We start from the raw sequence: 18,482 nt of genomic DNA, 5'->3' as shown, positions 1-18,482 counted from the left end.
TTGTTTACGGTGCGCCGGAGGCCTGCCCCCCCCAGCCCCCACCCCTAGCCTCTGAGGCCGAGTGGCCTTTGCAAAGCTGCCTCCAGCTGCGGAGGGCAGTATGAGTGCGGTGGCGGTGGTGGGCTTGCACGGGTCCTGGGAGAGGGAAGTTCCCCCCCTCGCTTCACCCGCCTCCCAGTTGAGCATGGCTGTCTGGTTGCAACACTCCTAATTGCAAAAACGCGGCTGTTGGGGGGAATGTGTGTGTGGAGGGGGTGTACTTGATGGTGCCTAGATGATTAGGAGAGTTGCTGGCTGGGGAGGACAGGGAGAAATGGACCTGTTTGTGTACCCCACCTTGTTTCCCTCCCCTTGCAACGTGTCTCTGGTGCCCCTTCTGCATGTGGGGCCCTCCCTTGTCCAGCGTGAAAGAAAGGCCTGGGGGATGACAGGGGCAATTGAGAGAACCACCGTTCCAGGGGTGGGGGTGGGGGACACAGAAGGAAAGACAGTGAGGTGGGAGCCTGCCCCTCAGTGCTGCCTTTGGCTCCAGGAGGGGGAGGGGATGAAGGGGGCTGTTGTCCAAAATGAGGGGGGGAAGCAAAAGTGACATGCAGACACAGAGATATGTCCACACAGACAGCCACATGCACACCCAGGGACACCCAGGCGGACTCAAGGACAGGAGCTACTGGACACACCCACATGGGGACAAGGGAAGAGGCAGGCTGCTGCTGCACCGTGGAGCTCAGAGGGGTGGGATATACCCACGGGAGACCAAGAGCATGGGGACCGACCCATGCACATACCCACCCACACACAGGGTCACACGGAGATGCTGTCACACACTGGGGCAAGGAGGAGTTGCTGTCACCCACACATAAAAAGTCACTGTCACATGCATGCATGCACACAGAGCAATTGCACACAGCCGCACAATTACAAAAGACCCTGTCACTCACAGGCACACACGTGCTCGCATGAGCCCAGTCACACAGACATCATTGCTTGCCGTGACAGTCGCTATCACTCAGTCAGATGCAAACACAGTTACACATCAACACATGTATACACAACTTAGCAACAAGTATTTTCCTGGACTCTTACTGTGGAACTCTGAGGTTCTGCAGGCAACAAAACCCTTGCTCCCAAGAATATTAAATTTGGCTGTATGAAAAGGTGTTCCTGCGTAATGGTGCAAAGCCTGCATTCCTAATGACATCTTCTTGGTCTCTATCGCTTGAGATACCACCCTACTAGACAGTGAGCTCTTAGAGACCTGGGAGAATCACTTAAAGAGCTCTGGATGCCACCCAGAGCCTAGCACAAGGGCTGCTCTGTAAATACTTGTGAGTTGATTGACTGTGGAACCTGCAGACACAGGTGCACTCATTTGCACATGGTCCCCTGAACTAAGGTACAGAACGAGTTCATGAGGCCCAGGTCCCCACAGTTGCAGATCCCCACCAACAGTCGTGTCCACACAACCCCAGATGCACACAACTGGAGCCTGCGCAGCCAAGCACACACTTAGATGCACACAATCACAGACTTTTCCCCTTCAGCTTCCTCCTCCCTTTTTCCTCTAGGCTCAGCCACTGTGCGGGAATGGGCTTTTTTTTTTTTTTTTTTTCTTTTTTTTCTTTCTTTCTTTTAGAGGGACAGAGAAACAAGAGCAAAGACAGTGGGTTCAGGGGGGTTCCAGAGGGCCGAGTCATGGGCTCAAAGCAGTATCCAGTGACTTCTAGAAGCTGGGATTCTCTTGACTGCTGGGGGAGGGGAGAGCTGCTCTTCTCCCTATCCTAAAAGCTCTGGGGTGTCTAACTGCCCCTGCTCTGAGTCATTTGCCTGGGCCTTTCCTGGGAACAGTCAGTCACCCCCAGCTGAGTTCCTGTGTCCCACCTTGAGTCTGGCCCTTTTTCCCACCTGGACCCTCCTGTCCAAACTTGGAAGCTTTCCTTAAGAGGCCATCGGCTGGCGAGTGTCTGTATGAGTGATGTGTATTTTTGACTTGGAATTTCTCTCTAACTCTGTCTCTCTTTCTGTTGTTCTCTCTTGCAGTGTCTGATTCTCCCTCCCTCTCTCCTTTTTCCTCTGCCAGTCTGTAACTCTCTCTCGCCCTGTCGCTACCCCCCGTCTACCCCTGTCCTTGTCTCAGAGCTGGGGACTGGCAGCAATGTTCTTCATACTTTTCCAGTTGTTAATACCCAAGCTCCGCCCCTCGGCCCCCCCTGTGCAGCCTCTGGGGTCAGCTTGAGGTTGGGGTGGGGGGCGGGGGGCTCAGCTGGCTGCTCAGGACTTCCTGCACTTCCTTAGTGCTGCAGCTGTGGCCAGCAAGTTTTAGGGGCTGGGAACGGGGGAAGAGAGGGGGGGTCAGCCACTGCCCATGCTGACCCCTCGGGCCTGCATGTCTGGAGACACCAGTTCTGTGGGCACCCTCAGGGTGCAGGCTGCAGCCAGCTAGCAGCTCTTAAGCAAGCCCCCCACACTGGCCCAAGCTGGAAAAGAACCGCCCCCATGGGCAGTGGGGGAGCTGGCAGGACCCTGCTGAGTTGGGTCCACTGCAGGGCTCACAATGGCCTTTCTCCACACCCCTGGCAGCTGAGGCCCACCTCAGAGATGCCCAACAGCTGTGTCCTCTTTGCCCAGCCTCAGGGCCTGGTTCTGAGGGCACAGCTGCCCAGACTAAGTGTGTGCTAAGCGAGGCCCTCCCACCCATGAGTGCAGGTTCCAGCCTAGAAGGGGTACCTCTTCCCGAGAGGGAATTTGAGGAGGGGGAACTGGGGTAGGAGACACAGAGCCCAGGGGCACCAAGCACTTCTCACCATGCCCCCCTCTAGCCTTGGCCTATTTGGAGGTGGAGGCACCCACAGGGCAGCTACAGAGGGGAAGGACTGAGGCTTGGTCTCAGGGAACATATAGCTGGATGAAAGAACAAGGCATTGGGCTGGGCACAGTGGCTCACGCCTGTAATCCCAGCACACTGGGAGGCCGAGGCAGGCAGATCACCTGAGGTCAGGAGTTCAAGACCAGCCTGACCAAGATGGTGAAACCCCATCTCTACTAAAAATACAAAATTAGTTGGGCATGGTGATGGGCTCCTGTAATCCCAGCTACTCAGGAGACTGAGGCAGGAGAATCGCTTGAACCCGGGAGGTGGAGGTTGCAGTGAGCTGAGATTGTACCACCGTACTACAGCCTGGGCAACAGAGTGAGACTCCGTCTCAAAAAAAAAAAAGAAAGAAAAAAGAAAGAACAAGGCATTATTTCCCAAGCAGGTGATATGCCATCACAACTAAGAGCAGGGATGATGATGACGATGATGATGGTCATGATTGACCTGGACTGCCTGGGTCTGAATCCCAGCTCTGTCACTCGCTGGTTGTGTGACTTTGAGCAAGTGATTTAACTTCCCCGTTGCCTTATCTGTAAATTGGGGATGATCATATCTACCTCATTTAGCTTTTTTGAGGAAAAAATGTTTTTAAAAGTGCCTAGTTCTTAACAAACTGTATATGTGAGCGGTTGTGATGGATGAAGGAAGCTGTGGGCCTGGGGTCTCCCAGATTCTTACAGTAGCTTGGTGGAGAATTGGATCTCCTAGACATCAGTGAGACTGGGGCCTGGGGCAGTGGGTCTCCAATTTCCAGCCTTCTCACCCTCATGTAATCTTTTCCTCCCAGACAAATTTTTGCAACCTGGAATGAGTGTATGGGAAAGAGCCCAAGGCAGGCCCCTCTGCCCCCACCCTCCTTTCACCCTCGCCCTTCAGCTTATAAGGAGCGCTTGGCCCCTCAGCCTGGGACACGCCCCACCAGCTAGGGGCACCTGCATAAATCTCTGGGCATCACTGCATCTCTGTTCAGAGTCTGAGCTCTGGGGGTGGGAGAGAGAGAACAGGGAAAGCTGTCCCCTCTCTTTCTTATGTGTGGGCTCGAAGAGGAGGCGGTGCCCTTCCTCCCTCCTGGGAGCCCAGCATTGGTCAACCAGGACCCAGCCGTGACTGATAGGCACCAGATTCCCCTCCCCCCCCATGGAGTGGTACTTAGTGTGAAAGGTGGTGGCAGAGAGAAACTGAGGCACTGAGTAAGGACCAGTGTGGTGGGCACAGCACTTTGAGATTCAGCATCTGTCCTAGGTTGCCTCTTTCCCTTTGTGAGTCTGGTGATCACGATCCCCCGTCCAAACCCCTTTTATTTAGCCCTGCCCTTCAAGGTGAAGCAAGGACAATGGGAGGATACCCTGTAGGGGTGACGGGAAGCCTTTGGAGTGGGAACCAATCTCAACTCTAGTTCTCGGCCGGGTGCAGTGGCTCATGCCTGTAATCCCAATATTTTGGGAGACCAAGGCAGGAGGATCACTTGAGGCCAGTAGTTCATGATTAGCCTGATCAACATAGTGAGACCCCATCTCTAAAAAAACTTAAAAATTAGCCAGGCGTGGTGGCGCATGCCTGTGTTACCAGCTACTTGGAAGGCTGAGGCCGGAGGATCACTTAACCCTGGAAGGTCGAGGCTGCGGTGAGCTGTGATTGTGCCACTGAACTCTAGCCTGAACAACAGAGTGAGACCCCCCCCAGACACATATCCTCTCAAAAAAAAAACACCCAACTTTAGTTCTCATTGCTTCAAAGGTGTCTAGGGGACTTTGGAGAACTTTTGTGTCTCTTGGGGAGGGAGGCAAGCATGACCATGGTGGGAATATCACTGACTGGGAGTTGGGAGGCCTGGCTCTTGACGTTCACTAGTTGTATGACTTTGGGCCTAGGTTTTCATTATCTAGAGACAATGGTTCCTGTCTCACTCAGGGTGAGAGCAAATAACACAAGGTGGGATGACCCCTGTGTTCAATCCATGTTGCATCCTGGCATGGTGAGCAATGCCTGTGGATTCTCCTTTCTTCCCAAAGCCTGGCACATGCCAGGGTGGGGCATACATATGCTGCCTGGAACCAGAGACAGTTCTCAGTCTCTCACTGAAGCATCTGGGGCTGGTGTGTGGTGGGGGCACATGTGGCTGCACCTTGGTGTCATTTGGCAGGCCAAAGCTGGGGTCATAGGGACCTCACTCTGGGACACCATTGTGTGAGGTGGTCCAGAGGGAGGGTCAGAAGTTTGCTGGGTAGACAAGGGAAGCAAGATGGGTGTTACTGGTGCGCAGGAAATACTATCCTTGCTTCCCTGTTTTGGGGGTGGGCGTTAAAGGTTGGTACCAAAGGCACAGCCATGCCCCTCAGCAGTGGCCAAGAGCAGAATGATTGAACCAAGCCCCTGGCCCACCTCCTCCTCCTTCTCTCTTCCTCTTCTAAGGAAGAGATCTGCTCTTGGCTCCCAGAGCCCCAGCTGCCTGTTTCTTTTTCTCTTTTACCAGGCAAGGGGGTGGGGGAACAGGGGAACCAAGGCTTTGGTGTCTTTCAGCATTTTTGTACACATCAGTGAGTGGGTGTGTTGTGCACGCATCCATGTGAGAGTGTTTTTGTGCATGTGTGGGCTGGGGAGGGCTCTGAATATCTCCTGGAACGGTACCCAGAGCCCTGTGGCTCTGCGCATGCGGGGTGAGTGTGTGTGTCTGCACGTGTCCGTGTGTGTGCCGGAGACTCAGCTGCATTCACGCGCGCACTCTCTCCCTCCCTCTCCCTCTCTCTCTCTCCCCCTCCCTCTCTCTCTCCCTCCCTCCCTCCCTTCCTCTTCCCTGTCCCTCTCTTTCCCCCTCCCCCTCTCTCCCCCTCCTTCTCTCCCTCCCTCTCTGTCTCTCTCACACACACACTCAATCTTTCTCTCTTCCCTCCCCCTTCCTCCCTCCTTCCTATTCCCTTCCTCCTCGCTTTCTCTCCCTGTCTCTCTATCTCTGTCTCTGTCTCTCTCTCTCTGCCTCTGCCAGTTCTGCTTGGGTAGGGGCTAGCTCCTGCCTCTGGGGTGCCTGGGAGAACATCCCTGCCTTTCTTTCCCTCTCCACCATTCCCTACCCTCCTGGGCCATGCTCCTCAAGGCTTGCAGGCAACTTCCTCTACTGCCTTAGACGAGGAGGGAGGACCCCAAGCCTTGTGCCCATGGTGCCATCTGCAGCAAGTGCCTTGGCCCCGTGACATTCATGCCTCCAGCATTCAGCTGCCCCAGCTCCCAGCTCCAATTACCCACTGGCTGCTGGGGGAGGGTGGGGAGAATGTGCCTTGCCCAGCTTGGGGGTGCTCCTGCTTCTGCTTTCTTGGCTACTTGGATCTCCTGCCTCCGCTCCTGAGGGGAATTGGGCTGGGGGGCGTGAAGTTCTGTGGGCTGATAAGGAGGGGCTGAGTTCTCCAGTATGGGTGTGCGCATGACCACCCACCAGTGGTCATGGGGGATGGATGTGACCTGGGAGGAGACCTCCAGACCTGGGCACCCACCTTGATGCCTGGCTGGAGCTGGTCCAGGCAGGAGGAGGGAGAGGAGAGCAGCAGGTGGGTGAGGCTGTGGGGGAGCCGGGTGGGAAGCACAGTCTTTGATGTTAATACTGGGCATCTGGCCCAAGTCAAGGCTGCTGTTTATGTCTTTCTGTCTCTGACCTGCAGGGGGGGTTTCCTGTTATATTCTTTTGGGGTGGGGTGGAGAGGATCCTTTGTTTAAGTAACCAATCTCCCCTTATGAGGATCCCCACCCCATCTCCCATTCTCTAGCCTGTAAGGTCCCACAGTGGCTAGGTGATGAGTCACTGCCCCCCAGCTCCAGACCTGTCTCCTGAGGGCCCAGTGAGAGCTCACTAAGGGGTGCTGCCTCCCCTCCTCCCGTCTCCCCCATGCCTGCCAGGCTGGGGCCCTGAGTCTGTGTGTACTCCTCTGCCACATCACACCTGCCAAATAGTACCTTCCTTCCCGCCTTCACTCCTCCTCTCCTTCCTGGCACTAGGATAACAGAGAGTTGGGTGGGGCAGCCCTGCTCAATCCATACCTGAGAATAGAACAGGGGGTATGGGAAAGGAGAGGGAGTCTCAGTCCTAGAGAGGCCTCTGCCCCTCATCGTGGGGGCACGTGTCGCTGCTGCAGCACTGCCACCACCACAGACTCCCAGGGGCCCTTGGTGTGGGTGGCTGCCCGTGGTGCCCATGTTGGCATGGGGGGCAGTGCTACCCACAGATGCCTGTGCCCATGCATGCCCATTTATGTGTCTGGGCCACAGCGGCCACCCTGGCCCCTCAGCATCGCCGTTCCTGGCTCCCATGGTGGGAGGCTGGGTGATCAGGAGTGGGTGGTGGGGGAGGGATCTCCCCCCACCCTAGCAGCAGGCAGAGGGGAAGGGGAGAGGGAGGTGTGAACCTACCCACAGCACTATTAATAGCCCACATGCCAGGCCACCAACAACCAGCTGTCACCGTGGAAACCATTCCTACGCCCCCCTCCCCCTAGCCTGCATGGGGTGGGACTTAGGGTATGAAGCCCCCCCACCCATCTTTCTTTGTTACCTTTCTCTCTTTGTCTCCCCTCCTTCATGTGTCTCTCCTCCCTTTATCTGTCCTCCTTTCTACCTCATCCCTTCTCCCCATCCCCCATCTCTGGCTCCCCTTTCTTCCTCTCCCTCTATTGCCTTGTCACCCCTAGCTCTACCCCAGCCCTGTCCCATTTCTTTGTTCTTCCCCCTCCTCCCTTCTTCCCTCTTTCCCCCATCAGCCTTTTTACCCCTCCTCTCGTCTTTCTACCCTTTTCTCAGCCACCCTGCATGTACTGTCCCTGTAGCTGGCAAGGAGGGCTGGGCTTTCTTCAGAGCACTAAGGACAAAGTTCAGGGGCCCCAGAAAGGTGGGGCCAAAGCCCAGAGCAGATACGCAGGAGGGTTAATGCGAATAGTGTTGGGGTTAGATCCTGGGGACAGAAACTCCCCTCTGGCAGCTCCAGGAGTCCTTTGGGGGTGTCCTCAGATCCACAGGACTGCAGAGTGGGACGGCCCGGCAGTGGGAACCTGGCGGGGCGCCTGTGGATGCCGCATTGGCCCTGTGTCCCTGTCCCCCCATGGCAGAAGCACTTAAGCTTAATGAAATGCTTCCCCCTCCGCGGGCACTTTGCCTACACTGCCACCCAGCAGCTCTCATCTCACAAGGAGGGAGTGGGTGGCCAGGCCAGCCGACAGGTGGGTCTTGCTGTCCTGCTGTCCAGCCTGGGCACAGAACCCCATAGCTCCGCCCCCTCAGCCTCCTTGGGGTGGGGCCTCCCTCACCTCTGCAGAGGAGGTGCCGGGAAGGAGTTTGAGGAGTTAAGCTGGACTCTGGAGGAGGGGAGAGAGGCTGCCCTTCATTGTGGGTACCCCTGCCCCATGCCCCTTACCCGCTGACCTTTTTCTGCCCACTGCTAACACAGGCTCACGTGGTGTGTGTCTCCCCGATGTGTGTCTTCCCGCGTGCTGGGCCCTCTGCCTCGCCTCTGTATCACCCCAAAGGCCCAAGTGTGTCCCTGGAGAGATGCCAAGGAGTCCCCAGGCGTTCCAGCCTCTTGCTGGGTACCCAGTGAGGGTGCCCGAGGCAGCAAGGACAGCACCTTGCTCCTCTGCCCACTACCAGGGGCTGACTGTAGCCTGGGCTGCACTGACCAGCACCAGGGCACCATTCAGTTCCACAGAGGGATGGGGCAGAGAGCAAGCCCGCCCCTCCCCCCAGCGGGCACGTGCAGGCCCTTGGCAGTACGCAGACACATTTGGAGTTAAGGCTGGGCAGGAGAGAGGGAAGGGGAAATAAACATGGTGGCTTAGGTTGGCACTGCCCCAGTTCTGCAATGTAGCAACTGGTAAGTGGCAGGGGCCTGGGGGAGGGGGCCCTGAGGAGCCCTGGCCTGGAGCAGGAGCTGCCCATGCCATGTGGTTGCTGCTGGTGTTCCCTGCCCAGCCCAGCCCACAGCAGCCAATGCTCATTCCTGCACACACTGGTCCTCCTCGGCTACCCCCAGGGCCTGCTACCCAGGGCTGCCCCTCTCTCAGCATGCCCACTCCTGTGCCTGCCTCCTCCCCTCCCCGGGGGCGCTTGGGCCTCCGGCTGGCGAGTGGATTTTTCCAGCTTCTGTAAACAAGTGGTGGCAGTGTGCCAGGCGGGCAGGAGACAGGCGGGGGCAGCACCACAGCCAGGGTGTGCCAAGCACCGAGGCACAGCCTGGGGGGGAGACAGAGACACCCAGACCCAGAGAGAGAGAGACATTCAGACACAGACAGACAGACAGACAGACATATGCAGGCAGCCTCGCTGGATGTGGAGTCAGAAGATCGTCCTCTATTGTCCAGCCCAACCCCTGCAGCGGCCCTCGCCCCCTGCCCCTCACTGTCTGGCTGAGAGCATTAGGCTCCAGTGCCCAGCCCCTGGGCTTCCCCACCCACTCCTTCTCCTCCCCAACCTCCACCCCTTAGGGCTGGCTACGCCATTATAAATTTATAACAGGAATTTCTCCACAAGCCAAGAAAAACTTGACCTACTTTCTTGATGGCTCCCTGGGCTAAGGCTCCCTGCTCACGCCCCCCCACCCCAGTCTCCTGTCCAGCCCCCAGTGCCCAGTCCTGGTCTGGGGTGGGCATCAGAGGCAGAATGGACCACTTTTCTGTGCAATGCCCATGCTGTCCACACCACCGGCTTGCCTGGGTGCAGAGGCCCCATCATGCTGCTGGCCCTGCCCAATCTGCTGACTTATCTCCCCGCCTCTCTTCCCACCCTGGCTCCTTATCAGCTCCTGGGGTTGGGGCCAGGGGCCTAGGGGTGAGGTCTCATATGCAGCAGCCACGTGACAGAGGTTGAGGTCATATGTCGGGGAGCTGTACCCTTTGTCCCCCTCCTACCTGCCACACCTGCCTGTGTGCACACAGACAGTAAGCCACAGGTCTGCAGCCCAGGGTCAGAGGTGCAATGCCGTGGGACGTGGGAATGGTGGGCCCAGCTTGGCACTGCCCTGGACTCCAGGTAACAGAACAAGACTAGCATTAGGGCCAGGCCATGAGGCTTATCCGACAGCCACCTGCTTACTAGCTGTGTGAACTTGAGTGAATGATCAAACTTTCTGAGACTCAGTTTCCTCATCTGTGAAGTTCTCCTGCCCACTCTGGAGGGCACAGATTATCTCTGCAGTTAACATGTGTTAGTTTCCTTTCCTTTCTCCCTTGCCATCCTGGTTGATAGCAGCTCAGCTAAACCAACTAAGTCTGGTCCTTGGCCTGGGAAGTGGGATTCAAGAGCTTGTGTGGGAAGCTCTGGAGTCCCTGAGGGGCCAGAGCTGGGGATCAGAACTTGGCCGGCAGCATGGGAGGTCAGTTCTCCAGAGTTTTCAACATTTCTCTCTATTAAGGCACAAAGATGGGCATTCACGCTCACTGCGTGCCGCTCTATGTCCCACCCCGCCTGTGCTGAAAACTGCTTGCCTCTGGTCCCCTCTTACCCCTATAATACAGAGGAATTTCAGGAAAACTTGTCTAGAGGGGTGGTAACAATAGCTAGTGTTTAATAGATGCTCATTAAGGGCCAGGCATTTGTCTGAATATGAAGACTGAGACATATTACCTAGTACGTGAGTGATCTCATTCTCTCCCTCCATTCCTTCCTATGTCTGGGGCTTAGGAGGAGGATCTCCGATCTCGCCTGCTGTACCTGTGATCTAAGGGATTATCCTGGTCCCCTCTCTACGCCTGCCCTTCCTGCCCCCTGCTATCTTGTTATGGGTCCTCAAAGCCCCAAATGTTACCACCAGAGGGATCCTACCCACCTTCCCACCATGACACCTTCTTACCCCTGCCTCTCTCTTCTGCCCACAGGGATCTCTGGACAGGACAAGACTCCGAAGCTACTCACTCAGCCCACAGCCCGGGACCCACAGACCCAGCTTGCCCCAGCCCTCCCACCTGCCACTCCCTGGCCCCTCCCACCGCCCGCCCCCCTGGGGGCGCAGGGCATGGTGTGAAAGGCCAAGTGCTGAGGCGGGTATCATGGGTGCTGTGCCCTAGGGCCTGGGTGGCAGGGGGTGGGTGGCCTGTGGGCGTGCCGGGGGGGCCAGTGTGCCCACCCCAGTCTCTTGGCGTGCTGGAGGGCATCCTGGATGGAATTGAAGTGAATGGAACAGAAGCCAAGCAAGGTGGAGTGTGGGTCGGACCCAGAGGAGAACAGGTAATGGGTTCAGCAACTAGGTCATGCCAGCTCCTAAGCAGCAGGCATGGGCACCTGGCTGAGCTGTCCTTTAGGCACCGCCGTTAAGCACCTCTGTGGGATGGACATGAGGCCAGCAAACCTTCTGCCTACCTCTCTCTGGCAGATGAGTTCAAGTTCAGATGTGACAGGCACTTGGATTGAGAGATGCTCATTTTGAAGTCGGAGTGATACAGAGCAAATTACAGGGAGCACATAAGGGGCCCTTCCCTAGACAGTGCTGGGCAGTCTCAGATGCCCCCAACGTCCCCTCCACCATTGCTGCCCTCACCTTGAGCATGTGGGACCCAAACAGCCTTGCCATTTTCCTCCTCTCCCTGCCAGCCCATTTACTATCTGACCACAAGTGCGTTTTCCACAGGCTGTGGTTCACGTAGTATGACATTTCAGGGCACATGCACCAGTAACTATTGGTCACAGCCCACGCTTATATTTGGAATCTATTGGGAGCCCCACAAGCTCTTCCTTGTTCATGGTCAAGGGCGGGCACTGCGATGGGGCTCCTCCCAGAAAGTGCAAAACCATGACGGTTTTGCTTCCACGTGGGTGAGGTGTCAGCCTTGCACATACACCAAGGGATGGTTACCTATGATCTGCATTGCCCTGGGGGAGCCCAGAGGGTCTCTGCCTTTTCCATCAGCTCCAAGTGGCACAGAGCTTTGTCCCAGTTGGCACGGTGCCCTGGGAGCTGGGTACAGCCTGTGCCTATGGCCAAGGAGAGGGTGGGGGTAGGGGTGCTCCGGGGAGCAGTGTGGCTGACTGTTTCCTAGGAGATCAGATCCCGAGCCAGGAAGCCAGAGGCCTGGCCAGGCAAAGCCCTAAGGCCCACAACTGGGTCCCTGAAGGGTAGAGGAAGTAGATGGAACTCACAGCTCGGCAGGGCATGGGATAGCCCCCCTTCCCCAAAGCCTCACCCCAGGAAGGACTCTGAGGATGATCTGGCCTGTAGCTGTGTGGCTGTCACTGGCAGCCCCTGTGTCTCCCAGCTTAGGCTTCTGTGGGTCTGCAAGAGTCTGCTCCTAAGGCTTGGAGAAAGGCAGGAATGCCAGTTCCTAGTCCCCTAAGACTGCAGCCCCTCCCCCATTGCCTTCCCCTCCCCCATGTCTATGCGCCACCTTGTGGCTATCTCTAGGACTGCACTCAGAGGCTGTGAGTCTGGTGGTAACTCCTGAAGCTGCCAGCTCAACTGGGACCTAGGTGGCCTGAGTTCCCCTGCACCCAACCTTCTGGAAGGCGTGAGGGAGACCTGACCTTTCAGCCTCGTAGGAAGTAGACGGGAGTAATCCCCAGGGGGCGTGGAGCACAGAACTGTCTGTAACTGTGACCCTGGCCAAGGTCACTGTGTCAGTGTGTTGGGAGCTGCATCCGGCTCCAGGAGGAAGGGGCCTGCAACATGCCACACACAGGGTGGGTGCGGAAGCTTATACAATCCTTGCATGCATGTAGAGGGTTTATGTAACCTGTGTGCACTGAGGTTATGTAACATGTATGTGGAGAGCCTGGCAACATATATGTGCAGTGGCTGAGGGTTGCTAATAATACCTTGCACAGAGGGGCTCAGTCCTGGCTCTGACTCCAGCTCATGGTGTCACCAGGCACAAGTAGGGTCTCAGTTTGCTGCTCTGTTAAATGGAGGCTGTGCAGGGGGTGACTCTAGTGTTTTCCATTGCTGTGGGTTATTTAGCATGTATGTATGACCTGGAGCTCAAGCAACACGTGCACACTGGCGGGATGAGGGTGGTTGTATGAGGTGCTTGTGCAGAGTGTTGTGTAACACCGGGCCATATCCTAAAGGTTGTATAGCACATTTAAGAATGCCCTGAAAATTTCACAGATATGTCAGCCCTGGTGCATACTCACCATCCGTGGGTTTATAGTGAAAGCTGCATGGTTATTCATCTGCGCCGGTGTTATGTTGCATATGTATGTGTGTGTTCTAAAGGTTACATAGCTTTAAGCATATCCTGAGAATTCTTCCAGCGTATTTGTCGTGTACTGAAAGATGAGGATGTCCTGCGGATTGTGGGTGCTTCAGGTCTTCTGGTGGGTGAATGTGTATGTGTTGGGGCTCTAGAACATGCTCGTGCCACAGCCAAGCCCCTTATCTCTCTCCCCTGCAAATTCCAGATAGCTGGACCCTTTTAGGCATTGTCAGCTGACCCTGGGGGTGGGAGGTAGAATGAGGACACAAAATGGAAAGAATCAGGCCTGGGGGGGATTGTATAAGCCTCTCGGATGAGAAAGGGGCCACCCGAAGACTGCTCTGTGATTCTGCCCACTTTGCCCCCATCCAGTGCCAGGTCACCAGATGGAAAGCGAAAAAGAAAGAACGGCCAATGTTCCCTGAAAACCAGCATGTCAGGTGAGGCTGGCTGTGCGTGCCCCTTCTCCACGTCCCCGACCCCACCAAACCCAGCCAGGGCTCCCTCCGGACCTGGACATGGAATAGTAGTTCCTGTGTTCCCTGGGGGGAGCTTCCTAGAGGGCTTGGGATGGACTTGTCTGGGGCTGAGAAAGGTGATGATGGATGTGCCCAGCTTTTGAGGGTGGATTAGGTCAGGAAGGCCTCTTCCCTCCCCTTAGTACTCTCATCTGAGGCCCCACCAGAATCAGGGCCTGAGCTGAAGGACTGAGGGGCTGTGTTATCCCCAGTGAGCTGCTGAGATTTATTTTTCCCTCTCCACCATCCTCTGCCTTGTAGATAGAGCAAGAAGAAAGCCCTGAGTGGGTAGTCAGAAGAACTGAGATTCTTCATACTCTTAGGGCAGAGGATGGACAGGTTCACCTCCCATCTCTCTAGGATTCTACCAGGGAGGCTGGGCTAGGAGAGGGGCCAGAAACAAAAAGTTGAGGGATGGGGAAAAGTGTGAGAGCCCCTCTGCTGGGACTTCAAGCCATGCCTGCCTTCCTCCATCCTTTCCTTCCTCCCAGGGTATATCCCTAGTTACCTGGACAAAGACGAGCAGTGTGTCGTGTGTGGGGACAAAGCAACTGGTTATCACTACCGCTGTATCACTTGTGAGGGCTGCAAGGTATGGAAGCTACCTCCTGCCCCTCCCCTGCCACCTGAGCCCCCGTCTTACTCCCTGTGTCACCTAAAGCCCCCCTGTTAGGTCATCAGTTTTTTGTTTTTTTTTTTTTTCTGAGACGGAGTCTCATTCTCGTTGCCCAGGCTGGAGTGCAGTGGCGCGATCTCGGCTCACTGCAATCTCCACCTTTGGGTTCAAGCGATTCCCCTACCTTGGCCTCCCGAGCAGCTGGGATTACAGGCATGTACCACCACACCCAGCTAATTTTTTTGTATTTTTAGTAGAGACGGGGTTTCACCAACAGTGTTAGCCAGGCTGGTCTCAAACTCCTGACCTCAGGTGATCCACCCGTCTCGGCCTCCCAAAATGCTGGGATTACAGGAGTGAGCCACCATGCCTAGCTATTTTCTCTTCTCTTATTCATTCATTTGCTCATTCATAATTCCTCCTCTGCCACTCACAGGAAAATTGCCTAACTTCTTTGAGCCTTAGTTTCAGTTTCTTCATCTATAAAATGGGGATAATCATTCTCTCTACCTTATGGCATTGTTGGGAGAATGAAATAATTCACCTGAAGTGTTGAAAACAGTGCCACCGGGTGCTGTGTCTCATGCCTAAAATCCCAGCCCTTTGGGAGGGAGGCCAAGGTGGGAGCATCCCTTGACCCCCCAAGTTTGAGACCAGCCTGGCCAACACAGTGAGACCCTGACTCTCCAAAATTAAGTTAGCTGGGTGTGGTGCCACATGCCTGTGGTCCCAGCTGCTCAGGAGGCTGAGGTGGGAGGATTGCTTGAACCCAGAAAGTCAGGGCTGCATTGAACGGTGGTGGTGCCACTGCACCACTTGCTCTGGTGACAGAGCAAGATTCTGTCTCAAAATAAAATAACAAAATATAAAAAATAAAACAGTGCTACGCCCATAAGAAGCATTTAATAAAAAATGCCAGCCATCACCCATTCATTCAGTGTATTATTAGGTGTGAGAGTGTAGTACATACCCTGCCCTCAAGCTGCTCACAGCCTGTCAGAGAGAGACACAACTTGAGACAAACATCAGCAAACATCAGTGTTATTCAAAATGTGGTTCATGGACCATCTGCCCTACTAGTTAAAATGCAGATTCCCAGGCTTCATCTTTTTTTTTTTTTTCTTTTTTGAGACGGCATCTTGCTCTGTCGCCCAGGCTGGAGTGCAATGGCATGATCTCGGCTCACTGCAACCTCCACCTCCCAGATTCAAGCGATTCTCCTGCCTCAGCCTCCCGAGTAGCTGGGACTACAGGTGCCCACCACCATTCCCGGCTAGTTTTTATATTTTTAATAGAGATGGGGTTTCACCATTTTGGCCAGGACAGTCTCAATCCCTTGACCTCGTGATTCGCCTGCCTTGGCCTCCCAAAGTGTTGGGATTACAGGCGTGAGCCACTGCACCCAGCCTGCCCAGGCTTCATCTTAACCCTACTCCCTCAGAGTCCTTTTGTGGAGCCCAGAGATCTTCCTTTTAACAGAATCCTGGAGTGTTTCCAATGCACCTGAAAGAGCAAGAGCCAGTGCTGGGGGTGTAGTGGGAGCTGGGAGCACAGAGGAGAAGAAGACAGCAGGTTCTTCCTGGCAGAGGGGACAACAAGGTCATAAACTTTGGGAGGCCTAACTGTTTTGTTTTGTTTTGTTTTGTTTCTTTGAGACGGAGTCTTGCTCTGTTGCCCAGGCTGGAGTGCAGTGGTGCAATCTTGGCTCACTACAACCTCCGCCTCCGGGGTTCAAGCAGTTTTCCCTGCCTCAGCCTGGGTAGCTGGGATTACAGGCACCCGCCACTAAACCTGGCTAATTTTTGTATTTTTAGTAGAGATAGGGTTTCACCATGTTGGCCAGGCTTGTCTCAAACTCCTGACCTCAGGTGATCTGCCTACCTCTGCCTCCTAAAGTGCTTGAGAGGCCTAATTAGATTTCACTTTGATCATTTCAGCCTGGATAGCCTTTCCAGGATCACCTCCTAAAAATTCAAGGCCTTCCAAGAAACAGAATTATTTAAATCCCAGCACTTTGGGAGTCCAAGGCAGGCAGATCACCTGAGGTTGCATTGTTTTCAACACTTCAAGTGAATTATCTGATTTAATTCTCCCAACAGTGCTATCAGGTAGATAAAATGATTATCCCCATTTTATAGATGAAGAAACTGAGACTCAGATAGGTTCGGCAATTTTCCTGTGAGTGACAGAGAAGGGGTTATGAATGAGCAAATGAATGAATGAGTAAGGTCAGGAATTTGAGACCAGCCTGGCCAACACGGTAAAACCCTGTCTCTACTAAAAATACAAAAATTAGCTGGGTGTAGTGATGCATGCCTGTAATCCCAGCTACTTGGGAGGCTGAGGCAGGAGAATCTCTTGAACCAGGGAAATGGAGCTTGCAGTGAGAGCAGAGATTGCATCACTGCACTCCAACGTGGGTGACAGAGCGATACTCTGTCTCAAAATAAAAAAAAAAAAAAGAAAAGAAGCAGAATTATTTATATGTTAAAGGCCGGGTATGGTAGCTCACGCCTGTAATCCCAACACTTTAGGAGGCCAAGGCGGGAGGATTGCTTGAGCCCAGGAGTTTAAGAACAGCCTGGGCAACATAGTGAGACCCTGTCCCTACAAAAAAATGTTAAAAGCAGCCAGGCATGGTGGTGCACGCACACCTGTGGTCCCAGCTACTCAGGCAGCTGAGGTAGGAGGATCACTTGAGGCTGGGAGGTCCAAGCTGCTGTGAGCTGTGATTACGCCATTGCACTCTACCCTGGGTGACAGAACAAGACCCTGTCTCAAATAAAAAAGGAAAAAAAGGTTAAGGCTTGAAGTTTCTCTCTGTTTCTTGGTGTCAACCAAACCAAGACCATGAGGGATTTAGAGTTCCCTAGCAGTGGCAATACAATCCTGGAAGCAATACAAACAGTGTAGCATAGAGAAAGGATCTTTTACTCTTATGGACATCTGAGTCCCAGGGAAGCACCCTGAAAAGACAGAGATGCCTTGGCCCCACCCTTGGAGAGTTTGATTTTGTAGTTCTGGGGTGAGACCCAGGAATCTGCATCTTTGGTAGGTGCTTTTGGTGATTTTTTTTTTTTTTTTTCAAGACGGAGTTTTGCTCTGTCACCCAGGCTGGAGTGCAGTGGCGTGATCTCAGCTCACTGCAACCTCTGCCTCCCAGGTTCAAGCACTTCTCCTGCCTCAGCCTCCTGAGTATCTGGGATTACAGGCGCCTGCCACCACACCTGGCTAACTTTTTCACTTTTAGTAGAGACGAGGTTTCGCGATGTTGGCCACGCTGATCTCGAACTCCTGACCTTGTGATCCACCCACCTCAGCCTCCAAACCAAAGTGCTGGGATAATAGGCATGAGCCAACATGCTCAGCTGCCTTTGGTGATTTTAATGTCCCCTGGAATCTGAGAGCTCAGACCTTGGTGTCCCATACCTGAGGCTCAGTTCTGACTCTGCTACCCACTGGCCACATGACTTTGGGTAAATTGCTTCATCTCGCTAACCTTCAGTTTCCTTGTCTGCAAAGTGGAGGCAGTAACAGTTCCTACCTCACAGGGTTGTCCAGAGGGTTCAGAGTGATGTTCCATGAAAGACAAAGCTTATCTTTTGCAGGTTTTCTTGTTTTTTTTTTTTTTTGAAATGGGGTCTCTTGTCACCCAGGTTGGAGTGCAGTGGTACAATCATAGCTTACTGCAGCCTTGACCTCCTGGGCTCAAGCAATCCTAAGCAATCCTCCCACCTCACCTTCCAGAATAACTGGGACTATAGGTGCACCTCACAAACCCTGGCCAATTTTTGTATTTTTAGTAGAGATGGAGTCTCACTATGTTGGACAGGCTGGTCTTGATCTTGAACTCCTGGCCTCAAGTGATCTGCCTGCCTTGGCTTCCCAAAATGCTGGGATTACAGGTGTGAGTCATTGTGCCTGGCCAGCAAGGCTTATCTTTACTAAGTGATTGACACATTGTAAACGTGGAAAAAATATTAATTCTTCATATTATTGCAATCATCTTGATTTTTGAAGTGTTTCCTTTAAAATAAAGGTGGGGCTGGACACAGTGGCTCACGCCTGTAATCCCAGCACTTTGGCAGGCCGAAGTGGGTGGATCGCCTGAGGTCAGGAGTTCAAGACCAGACTGGCCAACATGGTGAAACCCCATCTCTACTAAAAATACAAAAATTAGTCAGGCGTGGTGGCAGGCGTCTATAATCCCAGCTATTCGGGAGGCTGAGGCAGGAGAATTGCTTGAACCTGGGAGGCAGAGGTTGCAGTGAGCCAAGATCGTGCCACTGCACTCCAGCCTGGGTGACAGAGTGAGA

At 54.3% G+C, this 18,482-nt stretch overlaps 1 protein-coding gene across 2 annotated transcripts in view; it reads left to right on the top strand.

The window, feature by feature from the left end:
- THRA (thyroid hormone receptor, alpha) overlaps positions 1-18,482 on the top strand; it is a 35,457-nt gene that overhangs the window by 1,437 nt on the left and 15,538 nt on the right. The window contains exons 1-4 of one of the 2 annotated variants that reach the window (XM_011998968.1): positions 5,428-5,532; positions 10,723-11,071; positions 13,405-13,472; positions 14,042-14,142. In XM_011998968.1, coding sequence (XP_011854358.1) covers positions 11,019-11,071; positions 13,405-13,472; positions 14,042-14,142 — 222 coding nt within the window. In that variant the 5' untranslated portion in view covers positions 5,428-5,532; positions 10,723-11,018. Of the gene's footprint in view, positions 1-5,427; positions 5,533-10,722; positions 11,072-13,404; positions 13,473-14,041; positions 14,143-18,482 lie in introns of those variants that run through there. The other variant, XM_011998967.1, reaches the window with a different exon arrangement.

Source organism: Mandrillus leucophaeus, unplaced genomic scaffold, assembly GCF_000951045.1.
Source record: "Mandrillus leucophaeus isolate KB7577 unplaced genomic scaffold, Mleu.le_1.0 Scaffold58, whole genome shotgun sequence".
Taxonomy (NCBI): Eukaryota; Metazoa; Chordata; class Mammalia; order Primates; family Cercopithecidae; genus Mandrillus; species Mandrillus leucophaeus.
The sequence above is the reverse complement of the archived record's forward strand: the minus strand, read 5'-3'. Positions and strand labels throughout refer to the sequence as shown.